General features: G+C 34.9%; 1 protein-coding gene across 1 annotated transcript in view; it reads right to left on the reverse strand.

Moving 5' to 3' along the window:
• Nucleotides 1-501: 501 nt before the first annotated feature.
• TGFB2 (transforming growth factor beta 2) overlaps nucleotides 502-14661 on the reverse strand; it is a 119329-nt gene continuing 105169 nt past the window's right edge. The window contains exons 3-7 of the mRNA XM_063443821.1: nucleotides 9336-9468; nucleotides 8532-8642; nucleotides 7683-7836; nucleotides 6085-6238; nucleotides 502-4198 (exon numbers count right to left, since the gene is read on the reverse strand). Of these exons, the coding sequence (XP_063299891.1) occupies nucleotides 4040-4198; nucleotides 6085-6238; nucleotides 7683-7836; nucleotides 8532-8642; nucleotides 9336-9468 (711 nt within the window). The 3' untranslated portion in view covers nucleotides 502-4039. The remainder of the gene's footprint in view (nucleotides 4199-6084; nucleotides 6239-7682; nucleotides 7837-8531; nucleotides 8643-9335; nucleotides 9469-14661) is intronic.

The raw sequence follows: 14661 nt of genomic DNA on the forward strand, positions 1-14661 counted from the left end.
ACATTTCTCCTATAATTACTTTTCTTCTTGGAAGTGAAAAAAAAAATTGACTAGCCAATCTCCACCAAAAAAAAAAAAAAAATTCTATTTATTTAATTATTTAACTAATTGGAAGGCTAATTTGGGGATTTTTAAACAGTCAAAGTCATGAAATCACAACCTCTCAAACACAGTTTTTTTTTTTTGGGGGGGGGGGGAGGGGGGGCATCATGGGAAATTTATGCCCAGCACATATTTGCTAGCTGGTATATATTCATTCTATATTACCAGACATATTTCAAGGTGTAAAAAGCCTTTTTTACTGTAACTCCTAGAACTAGTGGGACTAGACAAATGGTACCATTAGATGCCAAAGACAGTCAGGCTACCTTCTGTAGCCTAACTGGGTGTGCATTTGTGCCAAAGTATAAAATAACAATTTCATTGTCACAGTAGAGAATTATGAGAACCCAATATGTCACAAAGCAGTAGATTCGCCTCCTTTTTTTTTTTTACATAAAATTTAAAAAACAGAGTTGCTTAGACCCCATTATTAGCCTGGAGAGGCCAAAGGAATGCATCCCTTCTTTCTCAACCCATGCGAGAGAGTAGTTGAGCAGTTAGATGCCTAACATGTTTCTACGTCTTCCTTTACCTTGTGTATAGTAGTTTAGAGAGTAACATTAAACTGGGTAGGGGCCTGGCTGGTGGAGTATACAAGTATGTTAGCAAAGGGGTGAAAGACGGAAGGCCATTTATCAGGCCTCCCTGGTCAAATGTTATGTCTATAATAGCTCACACCGTTTTGTTGTTAAATAATAAAGGCTGGGGATCCCGATTGCTTGTCTCCCTCTCTTTCTCTTAGGTTAAAATATGTGATCATCTCCATCTTGGATCCCAGGCCTAACATTTCTACCATAGTCAGAAGTGTTATGGCTGCAAGCCCCATGGTAGCTGTTCTCTCTACCTTTACCTTGTAAACTCTGCAGTTACACCAAAAGGAACCATTTGCCAAAAGTATTGAGTAACATTCAAAAGTCATCTCGTGAGCCAAAAACATAAATATCATTGATCTTTTTTTCTGACATTTGAGAAGAACTAATTATTTCTGATAAAATGGCTTTTCCAGTAAATAGTAAAATGACCTGACAATGTTTAGAATGTAAATTTTCAAATATCCAGTAAGTGGATTACAACGAACGGAAGAAAATGTCCCAAATCTATTATTTTAGTATTCTTGGTACAGGTGGTAAATTATGTAAATGACAACAATTTGTATTTGCAACGTCCAATTGATACTGATAATATCTCTTGGTTTACAAATGTTTTAAGAAAATGTCAATTTGCAAATTTAAGTTGTATATACTGCGGAGAGGTTGTATGACAACACATAGAATTGCATAACAACAAATAGCTTTTAAATACCACTGTAATACTGTAGACTATATTGTTGAGTTGATACAGTATTTGCGTTAATTTGCTATGACATGGTTGCAGAGTACAGACAGCCAAAAGTAAATTGGTATTAAAAAAAAAAAAGAGTCTTAACTTATAGAACGATTTATGATTAAGCCAAATTAATAATTTATCTGAACTTTACAAAGAATATATAAAACTGAATATCCTACAAAAAGTGAAACTTCAAAAGCACTAAAATGTACACAGTTAATTTTTTTTTTCATTAGTAAAGGCATAATTCATGCAATTAATTGTTTATTCCTTACATAATCAGTTGAGGTGTGTTGAAAACGGTCTTTCAAATTTAGGATTAAGTTGGAAAATTTAGACCAAATTAACTAACGAAAAAAATATTTTGAGCTCAAAGTAAGCGCTTTTTTTATCTTAGTATTCTGGTCTTGATTTTGCAACTTAGTTGTCAGCTCACCTTAATGTACTCTTTAGTAAATAACTTGATTAAATCAACTGAGTGCCACATTGAAGCACGATATAGTGCTTAAGCTTTCGACAGATAAAAAGGTTAAACCTTGACTGCAAAAATTTAAAATGTATTCGAAAGTCAGATTTGCGGAACTATGTTAGAAGCATGCTTGTAGATTATCAATTAAATCAACCTAGTGAAAAACACATAGTCAGGTAGCTTATGGTATATGTATGAACACGATCTGAATAATATAAAACATGTATTTGTAGTGCAAGTCATTGTATAGGACTCAACTCATACTGGCCAGCTAGAGGGAAACATGTAATTCTGAGTGATCGAAAAGAGCCCTATATTCAAATAAAAATAAAATTATCATAGCAGATAATTTTACAGAATATATAAAAATAAGGTGAAATTGTACATATTACATAATGATTTTATGTTTAACATATAGACCTACAGAACTGTTTCCAAATAAAGCTGGCTTTTCTACCCATCTATTTGAAATACTATTGGTATAATTACATATACTTAAGACAAACATAGTACGGCTATACAGAATCGTGGTTAGGTCCATTGATAAGACCAGTAGATATTAAATAATTAACTGGTTTATTAAATGAGATTTGCAGTTAAAAAAAAAAATCCAAATAAATGCCTCGGATTATCAGACATTTTTTTTTTATTTTTGTGGGTTTTTTTGTATGAAAGATATTAAAAAAATATTCTGGCAGCTGAATTCGCATTTATTTTATTTTTATTTACAAGAGAACTATAGATGTTCTGAGTATTAATCAGTTAACATTACACACACAATATCAGTCAAAATGCATCCAAAAATGTGTTCGATTGTTGTTTAGAAAATGAGGCACCGGAAGACAATCACAAACAGCAGCTCTTTTTAGGGAAAGGATACAATAATTGTTTTTAGTGATATATAAAATGCCATATCATATTTTGGGGGAAAGGGAGTGCATGCACCTCCCAATCTAACTGTATGTAATGCCATAATTAATTAAAAAAAAACAGTGCCTCACCAACAAAATTGTATTCATTAATAAAATACCATGACAACCTTGACCCTATCATTATATGAGTATTCAGGATAATTCTTTTCTCCATGGTACATAAAAATGCTATGCTTCTGTGGAACTTTTTATTTAACGATGGAACCTCTCTTTTTGCCAATAGCTATGTTACGGTACCAGAAGTAATTTTTAATCTTTCTGCAAAAATACTCTTGAATACGGTACTATTTGTTGTTTAAATTATCACTCTACATCATTTAATATTAAATTTACTTTGAGCTGTTTATTTGGTCTTTGTTTTTCTACATAGCCCATGGTAAAAAAAAAATATATATATTGTTTCTTAATACCACACAAATAAATAATGTCTGTCAACACTAAGATTAGAGGAATGGGTAGAATGCCCAATGGCAGAACTAGAGCAAGAGAGAGAGAGAAAGAAAAAAAAAAAAAGAAATCGGACAGATACAGCAACTCCAATAAAGAGGGATATTCCTGTTTTTTTCCTTTCACATAATAACACTAACAAATTCTTCCAGTGTTTATTTCTATTTTTTAAATAAATGTCTCTACACTGTGGAAAAAAAAGATTCTTACAGAAATTAGAGGCATTGTATTCTATAAATGTGTCTGCATTTCTACATGAGGCAAAATGTCCTGTCTATATCTACAGTTATTATTTTATCTATTTGTTCATCTGTTTGTATTTTTGCCTCCATCTTTCAAATAAAGAAAAAAAAAATTAAAAAAGTGGGAAATGTATATTTAGATTTTACTGCAGATAAAGATGACTAAAATGTCTCACTTTATGTCCAGATAAGTACCAGAACAGGGCAGGTCAGATGATATCGTAATTAAATTCTTGACATGGGCTTGTCCTGGCAGAAGTTCAGAAAACAAATTTTGACCCAAACATCTCACTTTAACACAGGAATATATAGCAGTGTGGAGAAGACAGTCTCCCCTCCAAATCTCTCTCAATGACTAAAGTCAGTGGAAAATCCATCTTTAGCCTTCGATATTTTGCATTTGTTGCCAGTTTTGTAAAAAAATCTTTCAAACAATTCACACTAGTACCGCATTTTTAACATTTTAACACTGATCAAAAATAAGGCCTATTTATTTATTTTTTTTCCCATCATGCCCATTTCTAGCTGCATTTGCATGATTTTACAATCATGTTTGAAAGCTGTTCAATTTTTGGTGTCTTTCCAACGTAGTACAAGATTGTCAGAGATTCCAGATCCTTCGATACGCAGCACGGAGAGGCTGATGCTTCTGGGTTGATTGTGTTGTATAAACCAAGCACCTAGCGGGGGAAAAAAATTGATACATTTATATAATTTTTTTTAAAGTGTTTTATGAGACAGGTACTTTACATTTAAATTCATTGAATTAACTTTATAACCACAGACCCAGTATGTTCCTATAGCCCTATTTTATTTATATCTCTTAGTAGTCAAAAGGTATAATAAGACATATTAGAGACTCAAGATGACAAAACTTAACAAAAGGCTAACTAGCGACGGCTATGGGAACAAAGTTTTGTTTTGCTCATCATAAGATATGATCTAGTTGTACTCTTGTAGATCGGTGGATGAAGTACCAGGAACTGAAGAAAAAATGATGGTGTCTGCGGGTAACAGCTAACGGAAAGTATTAGTTACTTCTGCTATGATATTGGACCACTGCACCCTAAACAGCAATGTCACCATTTGGGGTCTCTGTAAAATATCTAAACCCTCTTGAAGGTGACAGAATTGCTTTAATAGTTGTTCTGATAACATCAATTTATATAGAACCATATTTAACTTCCTATGAATTATATGAGATTAGTTGAATCCACTTCGCTAAATATTAAGTAAATCCATGTTTATTCTTTTGAAATCAATGATTTTTTTTTTTTACAAATGAGTGTTGCACCAGACATGACTAAGTTGGCTCAACAAGGTCCCAACAAGGTCAACAAGGTCAGAGAACAGACGCAGCCTGGAGGCAGGCGTAGGGCATGCACCAAAGGCATCCCTGCTAGGGTAAATAATGTGTCCTTCACTAACGGAGAGCCATCATTCCCATGGAGAACACCGGCAGTTGTTGAGGGGGATTGTGAGTGGAAGAGGAGGTGGTGATGGCTGTTACTATATGCTACCCACAGCATTATATGTTCCCTTCCCCCACCCCCCTTTTTTCATTCTAGTTCTGTTCCCTTCACCCCCTGCTCTTTTTGTGATTTTTGAGATGCCCTAATGGGCAGTTGATGTTGGTTTTTCCATATTGCTATAGATCTTTGTTATATGTATAATGCCAGATTGCTCGGCACAGCCAACATTTATTTCTGACATGCCAAAGAAATACTCTAAAAAAAAGTCTATTTAAAACAAATGAGTGTTGCAGCTGAGAATGGGTGTATTATTAAAATCTAATGATTCATATAAAAATAATAGGTAAAATAAAATAGTTTTATACCTTTGTTATTCTACAAAGCATCTTGACTATATAACTACACACACTAAATAGAATTTTACAAAAGAGTAATTACTTTATATGGGCCAAATTACGAGCACTTACAAATGGGATTAGATTCTCCATTTTGCAGACAAATAGAAGTGTAACTGTATATGTTTGTAGAGCCTGTGTAAATCTGGAGGTTTTATTACTTTATATACATTGGCCGGTGATTTTACTATCTAACAGGATTATTCACTAAAGCGAAAATGCAAAATGAATTTCAAATTTAAGGTCAAAATAGTCAGCTTGAAATAAATTCTCTCTAAGTCAGCTACGATTCCATTTCAGCCACCTTGGCCTAAAATTAGATTTGCTTTGAATTCACTTTGAATACTCACGTTAGTAAATAACCCCATTAATATGGCCATTGATTTCACTATCATCAAATTCAAATACTGATACTTGTCTGAAGAGTTCATTTTCAGCCAGGCACATAATATAATCCAATTTTACATATCCAGATTTTCATGGTGCAAACTTCAAATAATGTTATTAAAAAAATTATAAAAAAATAAAGTCAATCTAAAGAGAATCCACAAGCCTCATTTCTTAGTACTCTCTCTATATGCGACACTGATTGGTTTGCAAACATTATATCTAAGTAGTAGGACTGTAATTTACAAAGTAATTTCTTTTGAATAATCTGAATGAGAATATTCCTTGAGAGATTAAAGTATGCAGACGTACCTGAGTATGTTGGGTATCTAAACTCCACAAATAAGGGCAGGCTCCAGCACAAAAATTTGCATTATATCCTTTTGGTTCATGTATCCATTTCCATCCGAGGTCCTTCTTAAAGTCAATATATAACTGGCGTAAACAACAATTGTCCTGGATATTCCTGCCAAAATAGTAAATGATATGTAGGGCCCATTGAATACAGGCTTGTAATGAAAAACAGGTCTAATATTCTATACAATATATATAGCTGGTAGAAACGTAAATTTTAAAACCAAGAGCAAATCCGTTGCAGTAGTGTCTCCAAACATTTACAGCAGGAAAATCAAGTAAATCTCTAAGCTTGCATTAAGAATTTTATAGAAGATTACTCCATTTTCAATAGTTTATGTTACATGTAGCTATACTCCACCTACTCCCATTACTTGGTCATTGAAGCATATTGCGTGACTTTCAATGTTTATAGAAAGAACACTTACAGTAGACAGGCATTAAGCTTGCACTGATTGAGAATTAACTTATATGGCTTCTCCAGGGTCCTTTAGGACAAAGTAGTTACATGAATACAGTTCCAAACTGTCCGGGGGATTGACTCATATTGTCCACCTTAGGGGTAGCCCCACATGGTGACTCTCTTTGGCAGAGAGCGATGTTATGGCTTCAATATGTCTCCGAGGATTAACAAATTGCCAATTTAAAACAAGGTTCAAATTTATGTACATAGTATTCCTTAACCCCTTAAGGACACATGACGTGTGTGACATGTCATGATTCCCTTTTATTCCAGAAGTTTGGTCCTTAAGGGGTTAAAGAAAGCCAAACATTACAAAACAGCAATAGTTTAGGATCAATTGTTCCCTGTCTGTTTAATTTAATTATCAACAATAATCAAATAATTATAGCCAACTCAGCAGTAACACACACATGGTTAATGGTAGGATGTGGTTGATGTCAATGTGAATATGAAATACTGTGAATTCTTCAAAGCATAGTAGGTAAGGTATTTGTGTCGCAAAGATCAAATATTTTAGGCATGGCTGCTATATAAATTTTACAGAACAGAAGTGCTTTGAAGTGTTCTTATGTCAGGCATACAAGAAACTGAAACATGAACTGCATAGCTAGGAAAATATGTTGTAAAACTAAAGTTTATCACATGTATTTATATATTTAATCTTCATTAAAACTTTCTATTTAAAGTAAATCTGTCAATCAAAAGTCAGTTAGTGGCACATTATTGTGCTAAATAAATTGTTAGAAAATGCATAAATGTACACATTATTCAATAATTAAGATTTATTAGAATAACATGTATCTGTTATATGAAGATGAGGATCTAAGCTTTACATATGAGTATATGCATGTGTCATTCAGAAAGGTATACAATTTAAATTCTTAAATGATACATTATCCATTGTTTGTGCTAATGTAATGCATTAGTTGGCCTTTATTTTACCTGAAGTACGTCTAACTATCCACAGATTTATGTATGACAGTTCTACAGTAGCGATATGGAAGTCATGAGTCATGGAACCCTTGGAGATACATTTCTCTGTTTGAAAAACACGAAAGTAAATAAAAGTTTGTCCAGGTGCAACTAATTTTACCTAAAGCAATAGGCAGCATCCAGAGCTCGTTTCTTCCGCCGACTCGATTGTTGCGACTCAAGTCTGTAGGAAGGCAGCAACATCAGAAGAAGATGAGGTGTACGACTGCCATGCTTTTTCTTTGTACCAGGGTACGTGTAAGAGTCATCAATGCCTTAAGGACAGTTGAAAAAAATGTTTAGAAAATAAATATGTGTGAATGTGAAATAACTAAAACTCACACAACTGTTTCTCAACTACAAGCTGATGAAGATATCTGTAGAGCAGTTTTAGAAAACGACATGATATTTGTACAAATGAAGGCATCAAAATAATCAGTTTACTTACTTATTATTAAGAAAGCTGGGCTGAATTAGAGACATCCCTAATATCTGCATTGCTTTGCCTTGATAACTTTTGCAAGCACTACTCTCACACTTATTTTGAACCGCTAGGATTGTAATACTCAAGAATTAACGTTATAACCGAATGTTCATCTGTGTTCAGTGACATTATTTTTTAGTCATTTATTTACCTTAACTGAAAAGTCTCAGGAACCCAAGGGGGCATTGCTTAACAATAAAGGTTACCATTACCAAACTCACTGGTACTCAATGCAATGAGTTGGTAAAGGTTAAAAGGCTTAGTTGATCTTACTGCTACAAAAGATGATATGTTATCCATGTCAATGGAACTCATCCCATTGAATTAAAAAAAGAGAGAGACTGGTAGGAACCCTACACTTTGGACAAACTGTACAGGTGGTTTGTTAGTCTATATATTGTTTAATGAACCCCTGTCTTAAAGCTGAATGCCCAAAGCCACAACATCCCAGCAGTAATTGATAGATATGTGAATTACAATATTTACCTGCAAACCGAGTTTCTAATTCTTCAGTCTTGTTTGGAATTATATAGTTATTTGAAGGTACAAAGGTACAGCAAGGACAATGTAAACTTATTTTAAATCCAAGATTTCTGTCTATGGAGAGAATAAGATGGAAAAAAAATTATAATCAGAGTTCACATACTCTAGGAGGCAAATGTAAATTTAAGGATCAACAAATTACATTAAAATATCAGCTCCCCTAAGCCTATAACTTGATTTAAACCATCCCATATTTCTTGTTTGTGTTTTCACATTTGATAGTATATAGGAAATATTGATATTACCTTCATTACATAGTTAAAGAGTTCACAAACTGAAAGAAACTGTCATTCAAACCAGTGGTTCTGACAAAGGTCTTTGCACTGATAATATTTTCTTTAAAGACTGATCTTTGGCATTCTCATAATTATTATTATTTTATTTTTTACATAGCGCCAGCAAAATTCATATTTACTTGTCTATGTACAATCCTCTGGTCCCTAAAGGGTAAACATTTAAAAGACCATCAATCTCTGATGATGAGAAGGTTTGGAATAAATTACTAGTTTCACCTAATTGGTAAATTTGTGCAGCTACAGTACACCTACTGTCCAGAATATGCCATTTATACTGTTATTAGAAAAACACAATTAATACCAGATTTGACACAATTAATACCAGATTTAATGACCTTCTGCAATAAAAAAAATATTACAGATGCTGCCTTGTGATCTCAATATAAGAGATAATATTCCTTTATAATAATCAATGGAAATACTGACTTAAAGATGAACTATAAATCTATACCTTTATGGCGGAGCCAGTCCGTTACTGCCTCTGTGACATCAAAAGATAACCATTCACCCTCAGCTCTGGTTTTTACAACTTTGCTGTCAATGTAGCGTTGTGTCGGTGACGTTAAATCTTTGGATTTGAGGATCTGAAAAGCGGGACAAAGACTATGTCAAACTGTTATCCCAAGGACTCGACAAAATGTAAAATGTAGCAAAATAAAAAACCAAAATGATTAAACAAAAACAGTAACTCCTGAAATGAACTGCAAATCATGCTATGATTCTGTTCTATTGGGAGAGCACTGTACCGCACAGGATAGGATTAGGATTTGACCATCATGTGGTCAATCTTGGTGTCATCATCATAAACAAAAATCCAACAAAAAAAATAACCCATCAAAATGCTAGACTTGCTCACAGCAGGAGAATTAATATCACAAACTGGCCAGGAAAGTTACTGGACTGGTATATGTCTAGGTTGCGTATACAACACTGTCAGGGTGGGCAGTTTGCAATGGTGGACTCCACATGGGCAGATAGGGCCTGATAAATCTTGGGAGTCAAGGTTCAGTTGTGGCAAGGGAATCCACTGGTTTCCACTGCCAGAGTAGGTGATCTTTTGTTAAGAAAAAGATCTGCTAGCAGGAGTAGATTAAGACAGAACATAATGACTGGCAGGGCATAGCTGTAAACGGCAGAGGTTCAGGTCTTTAACAGTACTCAAAGGGAAGAATCCATTGACAGAAGTCCTTGATTAACATAGAAAGTAAGAAAATCTTGCAGCTCTATAAAGTTCAACCATCTCAGTAGGAGGCAGAACGATCTGTTAACTTCTTTTAACCATCACTTCCAAATTCCCCCTACTACCTTTTGTTTCAAATCTCTATTCTATCCTTTAGATTGTAAGCTTGCGGGCTATCTAGCTAAGCACTTTGTATTAAAAGGGCTTTAATGGCTAGATCTCAGCTTATGGGCAGAGCCCTCTCTACCTTTTGTATTTGTTTGTGTATATTGTACGTTTTCCCACAATTGTACAGCGCTGCGGAACATGTTGGCGCTTTATAAATGCCAGTAATAAATGAATAAACTATGAATGAGGAACGTCCTGCAGAAGGACCCAGAAAGAGGAGATTTCTACAAAGTTTTCTCAGACTGGATTTACTTCTTCAGATAGGGGATGAGATATCCCACAAGTAATGGATTCTCATGGACCATAACAAAATCAAGATGAAAAAATGGGTTTCTATAGGATTAATCTAATATTCCACCTCATATTGCTCAGTGAAGCCATTTCCATGCACTGCCATATATTTGAGAGGAACCTCGTTTTATATTATAATATCTCACAAGATAGAATTCAAAATAATGCTAGTGCGCTGCATGTTCTAAAGTATAATTCAATGGAAATAACTGCATTTTAGGCATAACGCAGCACTGAACAGCTATTTTATTTTAATGGCACTAATAGCATTCCATAACATACATCTATTGTCCATATTTCATTGCCCGAGGCTGTTATCTTAGGCTTAGGCTGTTACCATATGCACCCCATAATAGGGTGACATGTTTAGGACTCAGTGCTGTCAAAATGTAATCCTTTCTGTCACTATACAAATAAATGGTGAACTAATCTTAGCGGGTCTACGTTTCCTACAATATCACAATAGATCTCAAAATTATCAAAAGCATGCAGAATTATCACTACAGGACCTTACTTGTGCTGTGCCGTTAGCACCACCCCCCCCTAAAATTTTAGTTATGGCCCCTTTGGTGTTCAATTAAGAAGCACTTTTAAGGGAGATTGAATAATTTAGTGCTGTCCTCTCAAGGGTAGTGTAGAAAACAAGACATGAACTGGTGTCCATGGAAATATTTTATAGCTTCTCAAGATTGAAAAGCCTTAATCTCAACCTCTAGATTTATGAATTTAAGTGAACTCTAACATGCAAGTATGATATCTCAGCTCATGAAAACATTGATGAGCAACAGATGTAGTTTGTGCTACTGTGAGTTATCTATCTATACACCATTGGAAAATGACTGTGAAAAAAGATCATATTGATGCATTTTTGGAGACATCATCAGAATTTATGACGTTTAGCCAATCCAATGCTTTCATGGGACCATTGGATGGCTAAAATCAGCAAGGAGGCAGGGTGGGGTCGGGGCCAAACATTGTTTCAGCCAATCAGCTCCTCCTCATTAAATTAATGCATCTCTATAAGGAAAATTCGGTGTATCCATGCAGAGCATGGAGGCGCTGAATAGCAGTGCTGCACACTGTGCAGCACTGCCCCAGGGAGCACCTCCAGTGGCCATCTGAGGAGTGGCCACTGGAGGTGTCCCTAGGGGGCAATTTAAACAATGTGTTTTCTCTGAAAAGACAGTCTTTACTGCAAAAAGCCTGAAGAGAATGATACTTCTCACCAGAACAAATACAATAAGCTGTAGTTGTTCTGGTGACTATAGTGTCCTTTTAATACATAATCTGTTAATCGTATTATATAATTATCTTAATTTATCATTTATTATCTTTATTTATCAGCACATCACTGTGCTTTACTAAATGTGAGAATTGTTTACAGAAAGTTAGGCAAAATTCCACCTCCTTTAATTTATCCTTTTATTTTTTTCAAAGAGGAAGCCGAAAAGAGCCTTTAAGAATATCAGTGCTCTCATCTGTGCCAATAATTGTACCCAAGACTATTGTACAAGCTTGACTTTTCATACAAAAATAAAATCAGTATTCATCCCATTTTCTAGCAAAATAAATATCCCATAAATGCATCGACTTTATGTACATAAAGTGTTCAATTCTGGCACTCTTGAAGCGTGATTGGAAAATTCTGAAAAGCATTGTTGATTCTACGAGCTGTGAACATCATCATAAAATAAGAATAAATCTTGTTTCAAGATGCTGACTATTGCTGTTCCCATTCTCAGTAAACTGATAGCAGATCTGTGTTTCATCCAATCCTCTAAGGTTTACATGTACTTTCTGAACATAGTTAATCCCAGTAACAATGACTGAGTAACTCACAGCCAGGAACAAAGATCGCGTCTTGATAGAAACAACAAATCGTCTTTAGGACGCTTTATGTATTTTATTAAGCTTTTATCACATAACATTCTTTTTAACATCAGTCATTATACGATATCCCCATGTTGCAATTTTCTTTAAAATTAATCTAGAGGTAGCATTAAAGTGAACTTTAAAATATACCTCTCAGGCCATCGGCAAGTTTCCCTTTAAACAACATTTCAGTTTGATTCTTTTTGATCCTTTTTCAAAGATTCACTTTTTTTTTATGTGAGAACCCAACCAAAACACTTGCAACTTGCAACACTTCTGGATTACCCGAGCTGCAGATGTGGGGCCAAGCCATGGGTTCTTGGAAACCTCCAATTGGAGATCCTAGCCAAACCTTTAAAAAAACGGTAACAGAAAACTGGGAATTGAGTGAGGGGGTGGGGGGAGTACCCAAATAATTTCTGCTCTACAACATTACAGTAAGAGCATCACATTTTTTCTTTTGTCAAAACAAGAATAATCTTTTTTGCCCCGATACATTATAGCCCCAAAGTACATTTCACTTGTGTTCTACACAACAGAATAGTAGCAATTTAAAACAAGTGGGGGCTTTAGAACAAGAGGAGACAGTATCAAAACTCTGATTAGAAAGACATGTTCTAAACATATACAGTTCATTTATAGGGAAATTGATAGGAAACTTACATGTCTAACCTCCTGGAACTGGTATCCAAGCTTCAGAACAGATGTTTAACAGAAATTACCATTTGTGTGACACTTGTTATAATAATTTTTTTATGCTCTACGACATTTAGTACTAGGAAATACAAAACAGATTGAAATGCATGAGACCTAAGAGACCAATAGTGTAAGGTACACAGTGTGGTCAGAAATAAGCTGCTGGTATCCAGATGGACTATTGCTGCTGGCCATTATTAATGATGTGGATATGTTGCAACACTGTGGAACACATACAAACGTGCTGTACGTGATATGCTATGGAATTGTATGTAACGTGATTTGGGTACTTTATGTGATATGGATATCATGTACAGTCACTGGAAAAAGAAAGTACACCCTCTTTGAATTCTATGGTTTTACGTATCAAGACATCTGTTTCTTAGAAGGTCTTAAAATTAGGTAAATACAACCTTAGATGAACAACAACACATGACATATTACACCATGTCATCATTTATTTAACAAAAATAAAGACATAATGGAGACTGTCAGAGGTCCCCAACCCAGTCCTTATGAACCACCAACAGTCCGGGATTTATGTATTTCCCTAATTAATTCAAATGTAGATACTCCTAAAACCTGGGCTGTTGGTGGTCCATGAGGACTGAGTTAGGGACCACTGCTCAGTGTGACATGCATGCTCTAAGTAATGTAATTTGAAAGTTTTCGTTGATGTTACTGCATGTAATATGGATATCAGGGCTCAAAATTCTCACTCTCCATTACCCTTTGGCAAATGGAAATTCTATCTTGGTGAGAACAATTCAGCCCTGGTGAATGTGTTATGGTTTCCCCAGGCTTACAATTTCTAGTAATTTCTTTTAAGATCTGGTTAGTAGGTAGAACCTGAATAATTAATCTCTGTGGATGCCATATATGATATGAGTGACGTGATGCTCTAGGTAATATTGATGCAGATGGAGGTATTTATTGGGCTTTTTGCAATATGAAGAAGGTGCTGGATGTGAGGTAGGTACAGTATGTAATATGGGTGTAATTTGGATGTTGCACGCCTCCAAACAATCCAGAATCAAATTAAGTATACACTTGCACATATACTTGTACATAAACCTGTACATCTGCTTGTCAGTGCGCAGATCTAGTCAGCCAATCATGAGGTAGCAAATCAATGCATGAACGTACGTACACAATGACACATGGTTAGAAGAATCGGTTTCTGTTCAAAGTAAACATCCTTATTGGGACCAGATGATATGGTTTCACACAACAGTCTCTAGCATTCACAGAGAACGGAGCAGCAAAAAAAAAATGTCACCCAGTGAGTGCCAGTTATGGACAAAAAAATGGCAACAATATTTGAATCAATCAATGTTGTTACAACACTGCTATGTAAAAGAGGACAGTCTACAGCAGCGGAATAGCATACAGGGTATCACTCCAGTTAACTAAGAATATGGGCAAGGATTCATCAAAACTGGACAATAGAAGACTGCAAAAATGTTGTTTTATCTGACAAATTGTAACTTGTGCTGTATCACGCAATTCGTGGGGGTCAGTATCTAGCATAAATAACATGAATCCATAGATCTGTCCTGGCCTGAGTCAG

Source organism: Pelobates fuscus, chromosome 2, assembly GCF_036172605.1.
Source record: "Pelobates fuscus isolate aPelFus1 chromosome 2, aPelFus1.pri, whole genome shotgun sequence".
Lineage (NCBI taxonomy): Eukaryota > Metazoa > Chordata > Amphibia > Anura > Pelobatidae > Pelobates > Pelobates fuscus.